General features: G+C 45.3%; 1 protein-coding gene across 4 annotated transcripts in view; it reads right to left on the bottom strand.

Moving 5' to 3' along the window:
• The window catches only part of LOC137571335 (keratinocyte-associated protein 3-like), a 23,697-nt gene extending 7,667 nt beyond the window's left edge, over positions 1-16,030 (bottom strand). Inside the window, exons 1-4 of one of the 4 annotated variants that reach the window (XM_068280296.1) lie at positions 15,839-16,030; positions 12,182-12,366; positions 9,564-9,623; positions 1,397-1,597 (exon numbers count right to left, since the gene is read on the bottom strand). In XM_068280296.1, the coding sequence (XP_068136397.1) occupies positions 1,397-1,597; positions 9,564-9,623; positions 12,182-12,366; positions 15,839-15,893 (501 nt within the window). In that variant the 5' untranslated portion in view covers positions 15,894-16,030. Of the gene's footprint in view, positions 1-1,396; positions 1,598-9,563; positions 9,624-12,181; positions 12,367-15,112; positions 15,388-15,706; positions 15,819-15,838 lie in introns of those variants that run through there. The other 3 variants (XM_068280295.1, XM_068280298.1, XM_068280299.1) reach the window with 3 other exon arrangements.

The raw sequence follows: 16,030 nt of genomic DNA, 5'->3' as shown, positions 1-16,030 counted from the left end.
TTACAATACATTGTATCATTCTTTTCCGGGTCAGAGTTCACTTCCTGACTTGCGGCAGGGAGTGAATTACAAAACAGCTCTGGAAAAGCGATTTTACCAGAAATGCAGTGCGCAGTGGAGCACCGGGAAGGGGAGAAAAAAAGTGCACAAAACGCTTGAGATTTTAGGTGTGAATGAAGCCTCACCAGGCAGCATCGAGTAGTTACCAGGCAGCAGCAAGCAGTTCTGAGTTTGAGAGGCATTTCACTGTCTAAGGGCTGGTGCACACCGAGCGGCTTTTTGGGCGTTTTCAGATCCGCTTGCGGCTGCGGATCTGCTTGGTCAATGTATCTCAATGGGGTGGTGCACACCAGAGCGGCAGGCGTTTTGCAGAAACGAAAAATGCCTGGGTGAGGCATTTTTTGGATTGCGGATGCGTTTCTGCCTCAATGTTAAGTATAGGAAAAACGCAAACCGCTCTGAAAAACGGCACTTCAGAGCGGTTTTGCAGGCGTTTTTGTTACAGAAGCTGTCCAGTAACAGCTTTACTGTAACAATATATGAAATCTACTATACTGAAAACCGCAGCAGCAATCCGCAAAACGCTAGCAAAACGCCTCAAAAATAAAAAGCGTTTAAAAATCTGCTAGCGTTTTGCGGATCTGCTAGCGGGTTTTGGTGTGCACCAGCCCTAAGGCCTGGTGCACACCAAAAACCGCTAGCAGATCCGCAAAATGCTAGCAGATTTTGAAACGCTTTTTCTTTTTTCTGTAGCGTTTCAGCTAGCGTTTTGCGGTTTTGTGTAGCGGTTTTGGTGTAGTAGATTTCATATATTGTTACAGTAAAGCTGTTACTGAACAGCTACTGTAACAAAAACCGCCTGGCAAACCGCTCTGAAGTGCCGTTTTTCAGAGCGGTTTGCGTTTTTCCTATACTTAACATTGAGGCAGAAACGCATCCGCAATCCAAAATCTGCAGCAGCCCGGGAGTATGCGTTTCTGCAAAACGCCTCCCGCTCTGGTGTGCACCAGCCCATTGAAATACATTACCCTAGCGGATCCGCACCCGCAAGCGGATCGCAAACCGCAGCGGAAACGCTCCGGTGTGCACTAGGCCTGACAGTCTGTGGAAAAGAAGCCTAATACTAATATGTTCTAGTGGCGTGAATGAAATTAAGGCATCAGGAAATTTGGGCGCAGGCAACATACCCTCACTGCGACAGCCAGGGTCCTGCACTGTAGCTAGACTCCTGTGCAAACCATGCCGTTCACGTTTCATTATTGTGCTGGCATCCAATTTAGAATCAAACCCCCCCCCCCCCCCCCCACCACCCTATAAAATGCACAAGTTTACTAACAAAACAAAAAGTCTGTGGAGGAAGCCCACCCACATACAAGTAGCCCAGCCAGTGACTCACATATATCCGCGTTGTGTCAAACGGGCACTCGTTACTCATTATGACGGAGCGGGTATCTGCAGGAAGTACTGTAGCGTTACACCCAGATAGCAGGTTCTTGCCTCCATTAGCAATGGTGAGGGAGATGGATAAAACCAGGCCCACAAAACAGGCTGCTGACAGAAAAGCATTGAGTAGGGAGAGGACCAGGAGCGCCCAGTGCTGTAAGGAGATAAACATCAATACACTAACTGAAGGAATGGTGGGGAGAAAATATGGGGCATACAAGTGAGGAGAGCAGAGATGAGAGAGGAAGGAAAGCAGGGATAAAGAGGGGAAAGCAGACAGCATGACAGACCCAACAACCAACCACTGAGATAAAAGAAAAAAAAAAAAAAAAAAAAAAAAAGTGTACCCAAGCCAAAGATCAGGTACAAAAGCCAAAATTACTTACGGTAATTTCTTTTCCAGAAGTCGGAAGGACAGCAACCCTGAGACTTGTCTCCATCCACATTCACTGGACAGGAACTAGATTAAAAGATTTGCATAATTGATTAGGCAGAGAGCACATATAACAAGCATCATGTCCTTACCCCTTCAGTTAATAAAAAAGACTCCACACCATATGCTTCTTCAAATAATTTTAATAGAAACAGCGGTGGGTTATAAGGGTGCTGTCCTTCCGACTTCTGGAAAAGAAATTACTGTAAGTAATTTTGGCTTTCCCAGAACGTCTCAGGACAGCAACCCTGAGATGATATACAAGACATAACTTTTAGGGTTGGGGGGGGGGGGGGGGGGGGGGACTACAGCTTGCAATACTTTTCCCCCGAAACTTAAATCAGTACTAGACATTACGTCCAGCCTGTAATGTCTTACGAAAGTATTCTGACTCGACCAGGTGGCTGCCTTGCAGATTTGCTCAACAGATGCTCCTGCCCTCTCTGCCCAAGAGGTCGAAACTGCCCTGGTCGAATGTGCCTTGATTGAAGATGAAAGCTGCTTGCCTTGTTGGGTATAGGCCACTGTAATAGCCTGTTTGATCCATCTGGCTATGGTTGCTTTTGAGGCCTGTTTACCCCTGAATTTTCCCGCAAATAGCACTAGCAGTGCATTCGATTTTCTCCAGGACTTGGACCGATTGAGATATTCCAACACACACCTTCTGACATCCAAGCAATGTAACTTCTCCTCCTTCTGATTTGCCGGGTTGGCGCAAAAAGAGGGAAGGAAAATTTGAGACCTGTGAAATTCTGAGACCACCTTGGGAAGGAAAGTAGTATCCAGTTTAAGAGTGATCCTGTCATCTGATATTATACAGTAAGGCTCCAGAACAGATAATGCCTGTAACTCCCCCACCCTCCTGGCCGATGTTATTGCCAAGAGGAACGCTGTTTTTAGGGACAAGCGTTTGTCTGAACTCTCTTCCATTGGCTCAAAGGGGGGGTTCACATAAGCCTTGTAACACTGTGTTTAGATCCCAGGGAGGCACTCTGTTCTGAATAGTAGGTCTCAAGTCTTTTAATTGCCTTAAAGGGGAACTTCAGCCTAAACAAACATACTGTCATTAAGTTACATTAGTTATGTTAATTAGAATAGATAGGTAATATAATCTCTTACCCACCCTGTTTTAAAAGAACAGGCAAATGTTTGTGATTCATGGGGGCTGCCATCTTTGTCATGGGGGCAGCCATCTTTTTGGTTGGAAGGAGGTGACAGGGAGCATGAGCCACAGTTCCAACTGTCCTGTGTGCTGATAACCCCTCCCAGCTGCACGTACTAGGCTTCAAATGTCAAATTCAAAATGTAAAAAAAAAAAAAAAAGCACCAAAACAGCAGAACGAGAACAACAACATCAGAAATCCCATCATGCTTTGCACAGCATAAGGGGGAAACTGCCCGGGCAGTTTTCTTCTGTGCAGCTAAAAATGAGGCTTGTATAAGATAAACAAAGTTCTGATGCTGTGAAACTGTTAAAGAAACACCAGGCCTTTTCAGTGCTGCTGAGTCGATTTTTAGTCTGGAGGTTCACTTTAAAGAACCTGATTATATACTCTTCTTCAGCTAATTTCCTATCAAGAAATACACTCAAGGCTGAAACTTGCACCTTTAAAGTACTAGTGCTTAACCCTTTCTGAAATCCACTTTGGAGAAATTCTAGAACTGAATTAGACTGGGAAGTGTCCCTAGTGTTGGATTCACACCAGGTATTGTATACCCTCCAGGCTTTATAGTAAATCTGACGTGTTACTTTTTTCCTGCATTGCAAAAGTGTCTCTGATAATTTGAGAAACCTTTACTCTTCAATAATTGCCACTCAGGCTCCATGCAGTAAGGTGAAGCAGGTTCGGATTGGGATGCATTGCTGGTCCCTGCGACAATAAGTCTCTCTGTTCTGGAAGGATTAAATGCTCCGTAGCTAACCATTGTAGCAGAGCAAACCATGGTCTTTTGGGCCAATATGGGACAATCAAGATTGCTTGGAGCACGGTCTCGATGAATCTTGTTTATTACCCTTGAGATCAAATGTAGAGGAGGAAAGATGTACATCCTGTGACGACTCCAGGTGATCGAAAAAGCGTCCACCGCCCAGGGCTTGTCCTGGGGACATAGAGAGCAAAACAGACTGCATTTGGCGTTCTTTCTGGCAAACAAATCTACCTGCGGAACCATCAAGTGTTCCGTTATCTGTTGAAACACCTGTTCGTTCAAACTCCATTCGTCCTGGGAAAGAACTCCTCTGCTCAGGAAATCTGCCAGACAATTCAGAGTTCCTTTTAGGTGAACTGCCCTTAGGGATCTCAGATTCCGTTCTGCCCAATGCAGAATTCTTGACGCCTGAAGCTGTAGCGATCTGCTCCTCGTGCCTCCTTGATGGTTTATGTACGCTACAACTGTACTGTTGTCCGTGCGTATCGTCACATGTGACTGAAGAATCTGTATACTGAAGGCTTGTAGAGCTTCCCAGACCGCTTGCAGTTCTCTGCTGTTTGATGAACGATTTTGAAACCTGCTTGACCACTGCCCCTGGGCTGTGAAAGAATCCAGATGAGCTCCCCATCCCCAAGAGCTCGCATCCGTTGTGATAACAATTTGCGTTGGAAACTCCCACAGATTCCCCTTTAGTCCATGTTGTGGCTCTGTCCACCAGAGTAGTGACTGCTTGACACTCCAGGGAATCATGAATCTCTTGTCCAGCGATGAGAGATGCTTGTCCCATTTGGAAAGTATCCAACACTGCAGGCCTCTTGAGTGTAGTTGACCCCATTGAATCGCTGGGAAAGATGATGTTATTGTCCCCAATAAAGCCATAGCCTTCCTCAGAGATATTGCCTTCAAGCTCTGAAAAGAGAGAACAGACTTTAATAACAGAGAAGATTTTCTTTTAGGTAGGAACAGTCTTTTGTCAGCAGTACAGATCTCAAACCCCAAAAATTCCATGTTTTGGAGAGGCTGTAAGGATGATTTCTCCCAATTAATTAACCACCCCATGGTCTGAAGAAATTCTAAGGTGAAATCTGTTTGTGCCTTAACTAACTGCACAGAAGGTCCCCATATAAGTAAATCATCCAGGTAAGACATAATGTGAATAGACTGAAGCCTAAGCACTGCTAGAACTTCGGCCATGACTTTTGTGAATAGCCAAGGGGCCGAGGACAACCCAAAGGGAAGAGCCACAAACTGGAAATGTCTTACCTCTCCTTGTAACCTCACTGCGAATCTCAGGAACTGCTGCGATTCCAGGTGAATTGGCAAGTGAAGGTAGGCATCCTTGAGATCCAGAGACGTTAAGTAACAGTTCTCCTGCAGAAGGTTCAACACTGAACGGATGTTGTCCATCCGAAACTTTCTGTATCTGACCACTCTGTTTAGCCTTTTCAGATTTAAGATGAATCTGTAGCTTCCTTGAGGTTTCTTTATGAGGAAGACCGGTGAGTAAAATCCTAGTCTTTCTTGACATCTGGGGACTCTTCGAATGACTCTTTTCTAATAGAGAATGGACTTCGTTTTGGAGTGCTTGGGCCTGAGCTGGAACTCTTGGGGAGGGGGGTTACAAAGAATTGAGCTGGAGGTGGAGCTACAAAGTCTATTCTGTAACCCTGCAGAATAATGTCCAATAACCATTTGTTTGTGATTTTTACCTGCCATTGTTCGTAGAAGTGAGCCAGTCTGCCTCCTACTGGAATCCTGGCGTCATTGTTTTGGCTGTTGATTTGTAGTGGCGTAATGAGGGTTGGTCTTGGATCGTTGGGACTTATTGGGGAGCCACTTCCTTCTCTGGTTCCCTTTATTTTCTTGCTCACCTTTCCCACGAAAGGAACGGTTAGGGCGAAAGACCTACGGAAAATTCTTTTTCTTATTATTTATTATTATTATTAATTAGATTTATATAGCGCCAACATATTACGCAGCGCTGTACAATAAATATCAGCTGATCTTTCCAGAGTCTCTTCCAGCTTTGTCCCGAATAACAAACCTCCTTCACACGGAATACTACACAGCTTAGATTTAGATGAAATGTCCCCCTGCCATGTCTTCACCCAGATCCCTCTTCTGGCTGAGTTCACTAGGGCCGTGGACCTCGCTGTGAGCCTCACAGAGTCATCTGCTGCATCAGACAAATAATTAGTCGCATGTAATATCTTTGGAAAGGAATTTAAAATCTCCTCCCTAGGCTCCCCTGAGGCGATCTGTGATTGAACCTCCAACAGCCACAGTTTCAAGGATCTTGCCACTGCTGTAGAAGCAACAGAAGGTTTAAAGTTCAAAGATGTTGCCTCCCAGGCTCTCCTCAGACTATTATCCATTTTCTTATCTAATGGATCTTTGAGACTACCAAAGTCCTCAAACTGAAGGTCTGATCTTCTAGAAACCTTTGACAGGGACGGGTCTAATTTAGGTGCAGAACCCCAAAAATTTCTGGTCTTCCGGACTATACGGATATCTCTTATTTAAAGATTTTGGCCAAAACGCCCTTTTATCAGGATTTTCCCATTCTTTCTTGATAATATTTTTAAGGCTGCTGTGTACCGGTATAAAGGAAGTCTGAGGTTCTGACAGGGTTTCATACATCTGGTCAAGGGGGGATAAGGTTTTACGTTCTATCGTAATTCCCATAGCTTTACGCATAGCTTCTAACAGTTCCTTCATAAAATCAGTAGAAAAAGCAAACTTCTGATTTTTAACAGACTTATCTGTAGACCTTTCAGTCTGAGGGGATATCCTCCAGAGAGGAAATTTCTAATTCTCCATCTGATATCTCTGAATCCTCGGATTCGTCCCCCTTTCTCTTTCTCCTTAAGCTGGGGTTCTCTATAGGAGCTGAACCCGACGGGCCCGGTATATCCGAACCTGCCGGAGGAGTAGGAACTGACACAGGAGTATGAGCAGTCTCTATATTAGATACCACCACCTCTGGGTGGGCCTTAATAGTCTGCACCGCAGATGAAATTTCTGACCTTATCCATCCTTTTAACTCAATCATAGTGGGGGTCTCTTCCCTGACCACCTTCTTAGTACAATCTTGACAACATTTTTGAAGTAGAAGACATATAATTTCCACAAACAGCACATTTCTTTCCAGCTTTATGTGTAGATTTTGAACCTGAGTGTTGTACAGATTTATCAGGTTTATCAGGCTTATCAGCTCTCTCCTGTCTTGAAGCAGATGATTTAGAGTCTGATCTTTCCATTTTAGGCTGAAATTAGATAAAGACATAGCAGCCATTAGCCCGACTAAGCCTAATAACCCCCCCAAACAGATATGTAACAATATCCACCATGAAACATACCAGAGGGTACGGAGCTTGACTCCACAGAGCCCTGGGAGGAAGATCCGGAGGCAGCCTCCATAGTCACAGCATGTCAGAGTGACTAAAAACCGAAGCTTTATATAGCTCACCTTAGCTTTGGCCCGCCCATCCTTCCAGTGCTGATCCGGTGGACTACTGATCCCAGAAGCGCTATCGCTTGCTGCGCCTGCATAGGCAGCCTGGACGCTGAGATCCACGCTGTACCGCTCTGGAGCGCACGCCGGGCTAGGAACTTCCTGCTTCCGGCGTCTGGTCACGTGGGCGCCAGTCACGTGATCCGCGGGTGGGACTTCCTGCACGCCGAACTCTTCGCCGCTCAGTCACTTCAGGGGGAGGCAGATAGCGAGTAGCATGACCCCGCGCCAGACAACTAGCTGCCGCAGACTCAGGGGATCACACAGCCCGCGGCTCCTGCAACTAGCATGGGTGGCCAGCCATCCCCCACATCTAGATCCTGCTGGACAGGAAAACAACTGAAGGGGTAAGGACATGATGCTTGTTATATGTGCTCTCTGCCTAATCAATTATGCAAATCTTTTAATCTAGTTCCTGTCCAGTGAATGTGGATGGAGACAAGTCTCAGGGTTGCTGTCCTGAGACGTTCTGGGAAAATGAGACTTACCTAAGAGAGAAGCCTCAGCATCCCATTAAGGCTTCCCTCAGTGCTGTGTTGTCTCCTGTTGCTGAGTGTGCCCCACCCCCAGAAGGAGACTAGGCATTGTCGCTAATCATATTGGGGCCACACACCTACTCTCCCTTCAGCGTGGCCACACGAGCACGCCCATGCAGTAAGCTAGAGCTGCAAGCTCCATGCTACTGTGCATGCGCAGCCATGCTTGTGTGGCTACTGCACGGTTGCATTCGTAACAGAAGAGAGCTCAGGGACATCAGATAACTGAGGGAAGCCTCAGTAGGATCCTGAGGCTTCCCTCTCCAAGAGAATATCCAATTTTGTACCAGAGCTTCGGCTCCAGATCACTAACACTGCAAAAATGTATATGAATATATTAAAGGGACTCTAACAAAAATGTCATTGTGTTTTCTACCATCCTACAGGTTCCTAAACCTATTATAATGTGCTCTGGCTTACTGCAGCACTTTCTACTATCACCATCTCTGTAATAAATCAGCTTATCTTTCCCCTGTCGGACTTGTCATCCTGTGTCTGGAAGGCTGCCGACTCTTCAGTGTGATCTGCTATGCATGCCCCCTCTATGCACACTCCCGTGTGTGTGTGTTATTTACATTAGCCAGCTTTTCTCTGCTCTCTTATCTTTTACAAGCTGGATAAATCCTCTGTTCACATACTGATGAGTCACATACTGCAGAATTACAGACAACCTGGCAGAGCTGTCTGCAAGAGTAAACTAACAATCAGCTTGTAACTCTTCAGTGAGCTGCAGGGAGAAAGAAACACAAATGATCTCTTGAGATTCAAAAGGAAGGCTGTATACAGCCTGCTTGTGTATGGATGTATTTTCTATGTGTGGACATTCTGTACATCAACCTACTTCCTGTTTTGGTGGCCATTTTGTTTGTTTACAAACAAACTTTTTAAAACTGTTTTTGACTACTTTTAATGCGGCAGGGAGCGGCGAAATTGTGACAGAGGGGAATAGGAGATGTCCCCTAACGCACTGGTATGATTACTTTTGTGTGATTTTAACACTACAGATTCTCTTTATACATGCACACAGAAACCACCATGACATGAAGAATGTTTTAGCCCCTCAATTGCCGGCTATTTTTATAAAAGCTACATGCCAGTGCCAGCTATGTTTGTATTGTGTCGATTCATTAAAATGTCTTGCCCAAATCCAGACGTACCGAAATCCAAAATTATTAGGTGCAAATACGGTAAATCAGGATTTAGAATTATGCTAATTACGATACAGAATTTTACTAGTTATGAAAGTCTTGTAAAATGCACTAATCAAATCTTGCAGTAAAAGCCTTTCACGGGTCCATATGCAAGCTGCATAGATCCGGAGTAACATTTTCATATTTCTGCATCAACTTAGAATTATTTGCATATTTTAAGTGAAGTTGAAAGTCAGAATTGAACCTAAAGCCTTTTAGGGTAGGAACACACTAGGCAGAATTGCATATGTTTTCCACCATGTGCTTTTGGAAAATGCATATGTGATTCTGCCTAGTGGTTTCCTACCCCAAGACATCCCTGGGAAAGGAATATGGGAACACAAAAATGGCCATAGGATGTCCAAAGTAGTTCTGTATTAAAAAGCTTATAGATGCCAGTTGCATACGGATGCAAAACACAAACAACCATAACATGCATGGACAAGGGTTGTAGAGGCCCTGCAACACAAGAGTAGAATACAGAGAACAGAAAGATAGACAAGGAATATACTCACAAGTCTGGCTCTGGCCAGGTTCCTGGAGGCCAGGATAGCACAGATTCCAGTTGTGATGCTCTACAGGGCAAACAATGAAGCAGACAAAAGGTTATAACTAAATGAGACATTTATTGGAAGTCAGAATCTAGTAAAAAAAAAAAAAAAAAAAAAAAAAGGACAAAGTGATTGCATTCAGCTTTGGTGTACAGAGGTCACACCCATGTAAAATGTAACCATTCCATTCTCTGCAAACATCCATCAAGGCAACATGGGAGATTTATATATCCTGTGATTCACATGCCCCTACTTAAAGGGCCACCATCGCAAAAAAAATAAAAAAATAAAAAAAAAAAAGTAGGCAGCTAGAATCTGACAGAACCGACAGGTTTTGAGCCATGGGCTAGTCTATCTCCTCATGGGGGATTCTCAGCGTTTTCTTCAGCATTTCCTGAACAGCAGTTGCTGACAATAGTGTGCAAGTGAGTAGAGAGGCTGGCTGGCATCTTACTGTTTTGGCAGTTAAACTGCTGTTCAGGAAATGCTGTTGAAAACAAAAAAAACCCCTGAGAATCCCCCATGAGGAGACTGACTGGCCCAAAACCTGTCGGCTCTGTCAGATTTAACTGCCTACCTTTGTTTTTGCGATAGTGGTCCTTTAAGCTCTGTAAGATAGAGGAGGGAAGGGGGTTTGAATTATTCTGTATGGTCACTGCTCACACCTATATCTAACATACAAAGTAGATCTGAACTCAGAACTTCTCTGCTGTAAAAGATAAGCACCAGCATAACATTTAAAGAATGTTTTGTTACAGCTGATACAAATCCTCCAATAAATGTGCAGGGTGTACTTCCTGCTTTCCTGGAAGCAGGCATTGCTAACATCCTGTGCTTCACACATATTGAACAGGAACAGCAACTACCTAGTCCTGCACTGAAAGTAATGTGGTATCTAATGATTGACAACAAGGTTCTAAATTTCAAGTTCATGCAACTTTTATGAAGATTACCAGCCAGACAGGTACAATTTCAAGTTTGAATTGATCTGCAGTAAATTATCAGAATTTGTACCTACTAGAAATGACTAGCCTCTCATAGCCCATCATCATTCCTGTTCCTAAGAAACAAGGCATCTCTGACCTCAACAACTACAGGCCTGTAGCCCTGACATCCGTTATCATGAAGTCCCTAGAGAGAGTGGTCTTATCCACCCTCAAGCTATCCACCTTGCCCCTACTAGACCCACTCCAGTTCGCCTACAGGGCAAATAGGTCCACTGATGATGCTCTAAACATCTGTCTGGAACACATTACAACCATCTAGAGACAGGAAGGACATGTATGCCAGAGTACTGCTACTAGACTTCAGCTCGGCATTTAACACTATATGCCCACACACCCTCCAGAATGTTCTGGCCACACTTGGGGTCCACTCCACCCTACGTCTATGGATCACTGACTCTCTCCAACAGATCCCAAGTTGTCAAGCTGGGGGACATCTACTCACGAGAAGTGATAACCAACACAGGGACACCCCAGGGCTGCATCCTGTCCCCATTGCTCTTCTCCCTTTACACAAACTATTGCAGATCCATGGTAGACTGTCAAAATCATAAGATTTGCGGATGACACCACCATTGTCGGCCTCGTCACCAAGGACAACATCCAGGACTACCAGCAGCAGGTGGAAAGACTATGCCACTGGTGCAAGGAGAACAGCCTGGTGCTCAACAGCCAAAACCGTCAAACTTATAATTGACTTCAGGAAGTCTGCTCCTACCCCACCTCCCATCTACATTGATGGTACCAAGGTGGCCAGAGTGCCCTGTGCCTGCCTGCTGGGCACCACCATCTCCAGCGATCTCAGTTGGATCTCAGTTGGAGGGTCAACATCATGTCAACCCAACAGAAAGCCCAGCAGAGAGACTTCTTCCTCCACCAACTGCAGAAGTTCGGCATGGCGCAGGAGATTCTAACATGCTTTTACACTGCCACCATTGAATCGATCCTCTGCTCCGCCATCTTGGTCTGGAATGCGGGAGCCACCGCCAGTGACAGGCACAAGCTACTGAGGATCATTAGGTCGGCAGAGAGGATCATTGGGAGACCTCTGCCCTCACTTGACCACCTGTATAACACAAGACTGCGAGCCAGGGCTCTGAGGATGGCAGGTGACCTCTCTCACCCAGGCCACTTTTTTCACCCCACTTCCACTGGGTCGGAGACTCCGGGCCATCTCCACCAAGACCACCAGACACAAGAACGCTTTCTTACCTATGGCCATCAGCCTCCTGAACTCCCTTAACATTCTACCAACCACTATCAGCACCCTACCACCTGCAAAGGAGCGGTAGTCTTTAGCAGTGCGGTTCTGAAAGATGAATACAGAGCTATATGTATATCTGATGCTGTTGGTATATTGTGTATGTTTTACTGTTATTCTGGCATTTTTTCTGCCTTTCTCTATGTACCACTCCATTGTGCCAAATCAAATTCCAGGCGTGACCCAGTCATGCTTGGCGAAATAAAATTATTCTGATTCTAATGGCATCCAAGGCATTGCTACTACCTTCAAAGGCTAATCACATAGGATTTCCGCTTCCAGATAGCATTCCTTTGACATTTCACACCCACACTCACCAGCAGTCCTGAAACCACAGAGATGATATTGGCGGTGCAATATTCTGGGCTCACTTTCTTCTCTGGGTTGGACACATGCCTCAGAACAGTCCCATGAACAATGGCACCCAAGATGAAATTTATATGACCAATGAAGATCAGTGCAATTCCAGTTCTCATTAACTGCCGGGGACCCTTCTGCAGGTCTAGTGGAGAGAAAAGGGGGGGGGGGGGAACACCTGACAGTTAGTTACTCTGTACCATTCTACATAGGAAACAAAGCTGCACATGTAGCTAAAGCCACTCAGCATTCAGTGGACATCCAACTGCCTGCTACTAATCTCGTTTCCTCCAACTGAAATGCAAGCTGTATCCTTTCACACTGAATCAGCTGCCGTCAGTTATAACAGAACGGAACCTGATGTGCAGCCCAGGTGAAGGTGATGTCCATGTCTCTCTATGGGTCAGTTCACAGTTTTAACTGAAATCTGTGGAACAACTGCTCAGTTAAACATCAGTTTTTTTTTTTTCTTCTTTTAAGCAGACCATGAAAGTCCTAACTCAGCTGGAGCACACCTAAAAGCAATGGCATAACTGCAAACACTCAGGGCCCTTTTCCACTAGCGGCGATTGTGATTCTGAACCGCAAAACTCTAGCGATTTTAAAATCGCTATGGTTTGCATTTTAACATAGGAATTGCGGTAGGTAGTTTCCACTACCACGATTCATTTTTTTTTCTCAAGCGCGATCGCCGGGAAATTTTAGGACTTTGCTGGATCGCAATCGCTAGCATTTAGCACGAACGCTAGCGATTGCTAGTGGGAAAGCGCTCTAAGCGCTTTTAGAAGTGATTTTTCTAAGTGATTCTAGGCATGTGCCTAGCGATTTTCTATTTATGCCTAGCGATTTTTGTAGAGTTTTGGTGTAGCAAAAACAGTAGAGCTGGAAGTGTACCGCTTTTGCAGAAAAAAAAAAAAACCCTGTTCAAGCACTTTTTAGATCAAATTTTCCACTTTCCTATACTTAAAACATTGAATCGCCTCAGAAATGCTGCAGGACCTACATTTGCAAAAAAAAAAAAAAAAAAAAATTATATATACATATACACATTCACATCACTCTGGTGTGATCCATCCCATACATTAGGACAAGCGCATTTCAAAGCGCTAGCATTGAAAAGCACACAGAAGCGCTCTAGGTGTGCACTAGACCTCAGACATGCTTCATATACACCATTTAAAAAAACATGGACGGTGAAGTGAAGAACGTGGATTAGCTCAGTAAAGATCACCAATCTAGGTCGGATAAATAAGGCCTCTTTTCCATGGAATGTTGATAGGCAGTGAAATGCCTCAAACACTCCCAACTGCTTGTTGCTGCCTGGTAACTGCTTGCTGAGGACACTGATCAACACTCCATGGAAAAGAGGCCTAAGTCAGCTAGGGAATAGTCTTGATGTGTCAGAAAAGCAAGAAAAATAGCAGGCAAGGCTTCCAAGTGACTTCACCAAGAGCCAAATTATGATGAATAGACAATTTGGGCTCAGCAGGTATTATGAAATCTTATACAATACAATACCATAACATTTCTATAGCGCTTTTCTCCCATAGGACTCAAAGCGCTTAGGCTCTCTCAGATTCAGTAATTAGTAGGATGAAGTATTCACACAACAAAAGTTATATTTCTGCAAATGCCAGACTGAACAGGTGGGTTTTCAGTCTGGATTTAAACACGTCCAGGGATGGGGCTGTCCTGATCTGTTGAGGTAAGGAGTTCCAAAACGTAGGGGCAGCATGACAGAAGGCTCTGGGACCAAAAGTTTCCAAGTGGACTCTGGGTATGACTAGATTATTAGAACCTGTGGATCTGAGAGTGCGGGGATTGCTACGCAGCTGTAACATATCTTTCATGTATCCAGGGCCTAGATTATTCAGGGATTTAAATGTCAGTAGGCCGATCTTGAATAGGACCCTCCATTCTATAGGTAGCCAGTGAAGGGAATGCAGGACTGGCGTTATGTGGCAGTGACGGGGTTGGTTGGTTAGCAGTCTGGCAGCAGTATTCTGTATCAGCTGTAGGCGGTACAAGGCCTTTTTTTGGAAGGCCAGTGTAGAGAGCATTGCAGTAGTCCAGTCGGGATGTGATGAAGGCGTGGACTAAGGTTGGCAGATCTTCTGGGGGTATGAGGTGCTTGATTTTTGCAATGTTCTTCAGGTGAAAATAGGATGATTTCACCACAGCAGAGATTTGAGTTCTGAAGTTTAAAATCCCCATCAATTAGAACTCCCAGGCTACGCACATGATCAGAGCTGCGTAGATCCGTGCCTCCTATTCCCAGTGGTGAAGACTGCAAGTTAAGTTGTTTTGTTATCATGCTCTGCCCTCCAATCAGAAGGACTTCAGTTTTGTCTGCATTTAGTTTCAGCCAGTTGTCATTCATCCATTGCTGTAGTTCGCGTAAGCAGGCGTTTATAGTTAGAGTTGGGTCTGTCACACCAGGCTTGAAGGAAAGATATAGTTGGGTGTCGTCTGCATAGCAGTGGTATGTCAGGCCATGTTTTTGGATTAGTTTTCCCAACGGTAGCATGTAAATCTTCCATGTACATACTGGTTAGTACCTACTAAAGAGTGGTCCAAGGAAAGCCATTCAGCAAACTGGAAACAGTGTCATGAGCACCCAAAGATGCAGGGAAGGGCATTAGGTCTGATCCCACAAGAGAGCTAGAGTAAAGCTTGGAACACATTTTCAATGATGATTGGCCAGAGACTAATAATTACCACCTCCATATAGTGTGATGGTCAACAGATATACTATGAGCAGATTGTGTAAGTAAACACTTATACTACATGGAGGTTGTAAAATTGGTCAGCGATTGGCCAATCAAAACTGAAAGTGTGTTCTAGACTTAAGGTGTAACGGAAGCAAATACTGTTCCAGGATTTATACTTACCTGGGGCTTCCTCAAGCCTCCTTCAGGCCATTTGGTCCCTCACCATCACCTCAGGCTGCTCTGGTACTGCACTAGCCAGCCCAGTACATTGCCTTGGTACCTCTTCGTTGCACATTTGCAGTGCATCCATCGTGCGTTCCTGTGGCCAGGAGCCTTCTGCACCTTCACATCTGCCCTTCCTATTCCATCAGCAACCGCTTTCTACATGTGCCACTCGGTTTGCAGAAACCCAACTCTGACCATCATCATGCAACACATTACAGCCCAGAGCCGAGCCATTTCAGATCACCACTACTCAGGGACACATTATAAAGAGACACACACGCCAGTTGAGCAAGGCAGCCACAATGCGATCTGTAACAGGCAGCCACAATGCGATCTGTAACAGGCAGCCACAATGTGATCTGTAGCAAAAGTTTAGAATTATTACTGTAGGCATCAACTCAACCTTTACTCCTGATTATAAGCTGGCCACACTTGCACTATGCGCATCAGGGGTGAGGTCACCCCTATCCTCATACACAGCAGCAGAGGGCGCTGTACTATAATCCACAGCAAGCTGCGGGGACCCCCATAGCACCCCGACTTGCTCACCGAATCCACAGGGACCCGCCCCGCTCTTCCAGGCGGCCATGATCGCTTCTTTCAGGAGGGCGCAGCCCCGGCTGAAGACACCTATCGGGCCACGCCCACTTACGTCATCACACCTGTCCAAGCTACACTCACCTGGGAACGATGAGTTTCTATACCTCCGCCTCCATGTGAAAACCCCGCCTCTCATTTACACCGACCGCCCACTGCCATAAACTCACCCATTGAGACACAACCTAACCCACGCCCCCTACAGGTAAAACCACACCCCGCCCTATGAGCTCTTGTATAGCGGCAAAGAAACCCACGCCTCCACGCAGGGTCGGC

The sequence above is a fragment of the Hyperolius riggenbachi genome, chromosome 4 (assembly GCF_040937935.1).
Source record: "Hyperolius riggenbachi isolate aHypRig1 chromosome 4, aHypRig1.pri, whole genome shotgun sequence".
NCBI classification, from domain to species: Eukaryota; Metazoa; Chordata; class Amphibia; order Anura; family Hyperoliidae; genus Hyperolius; species Hyperolius riggenbachi.
Note: the sequence above shows the minus strand (reverse complement) of the source record. Positions and strands in the feature narration are given on the sequence as shown.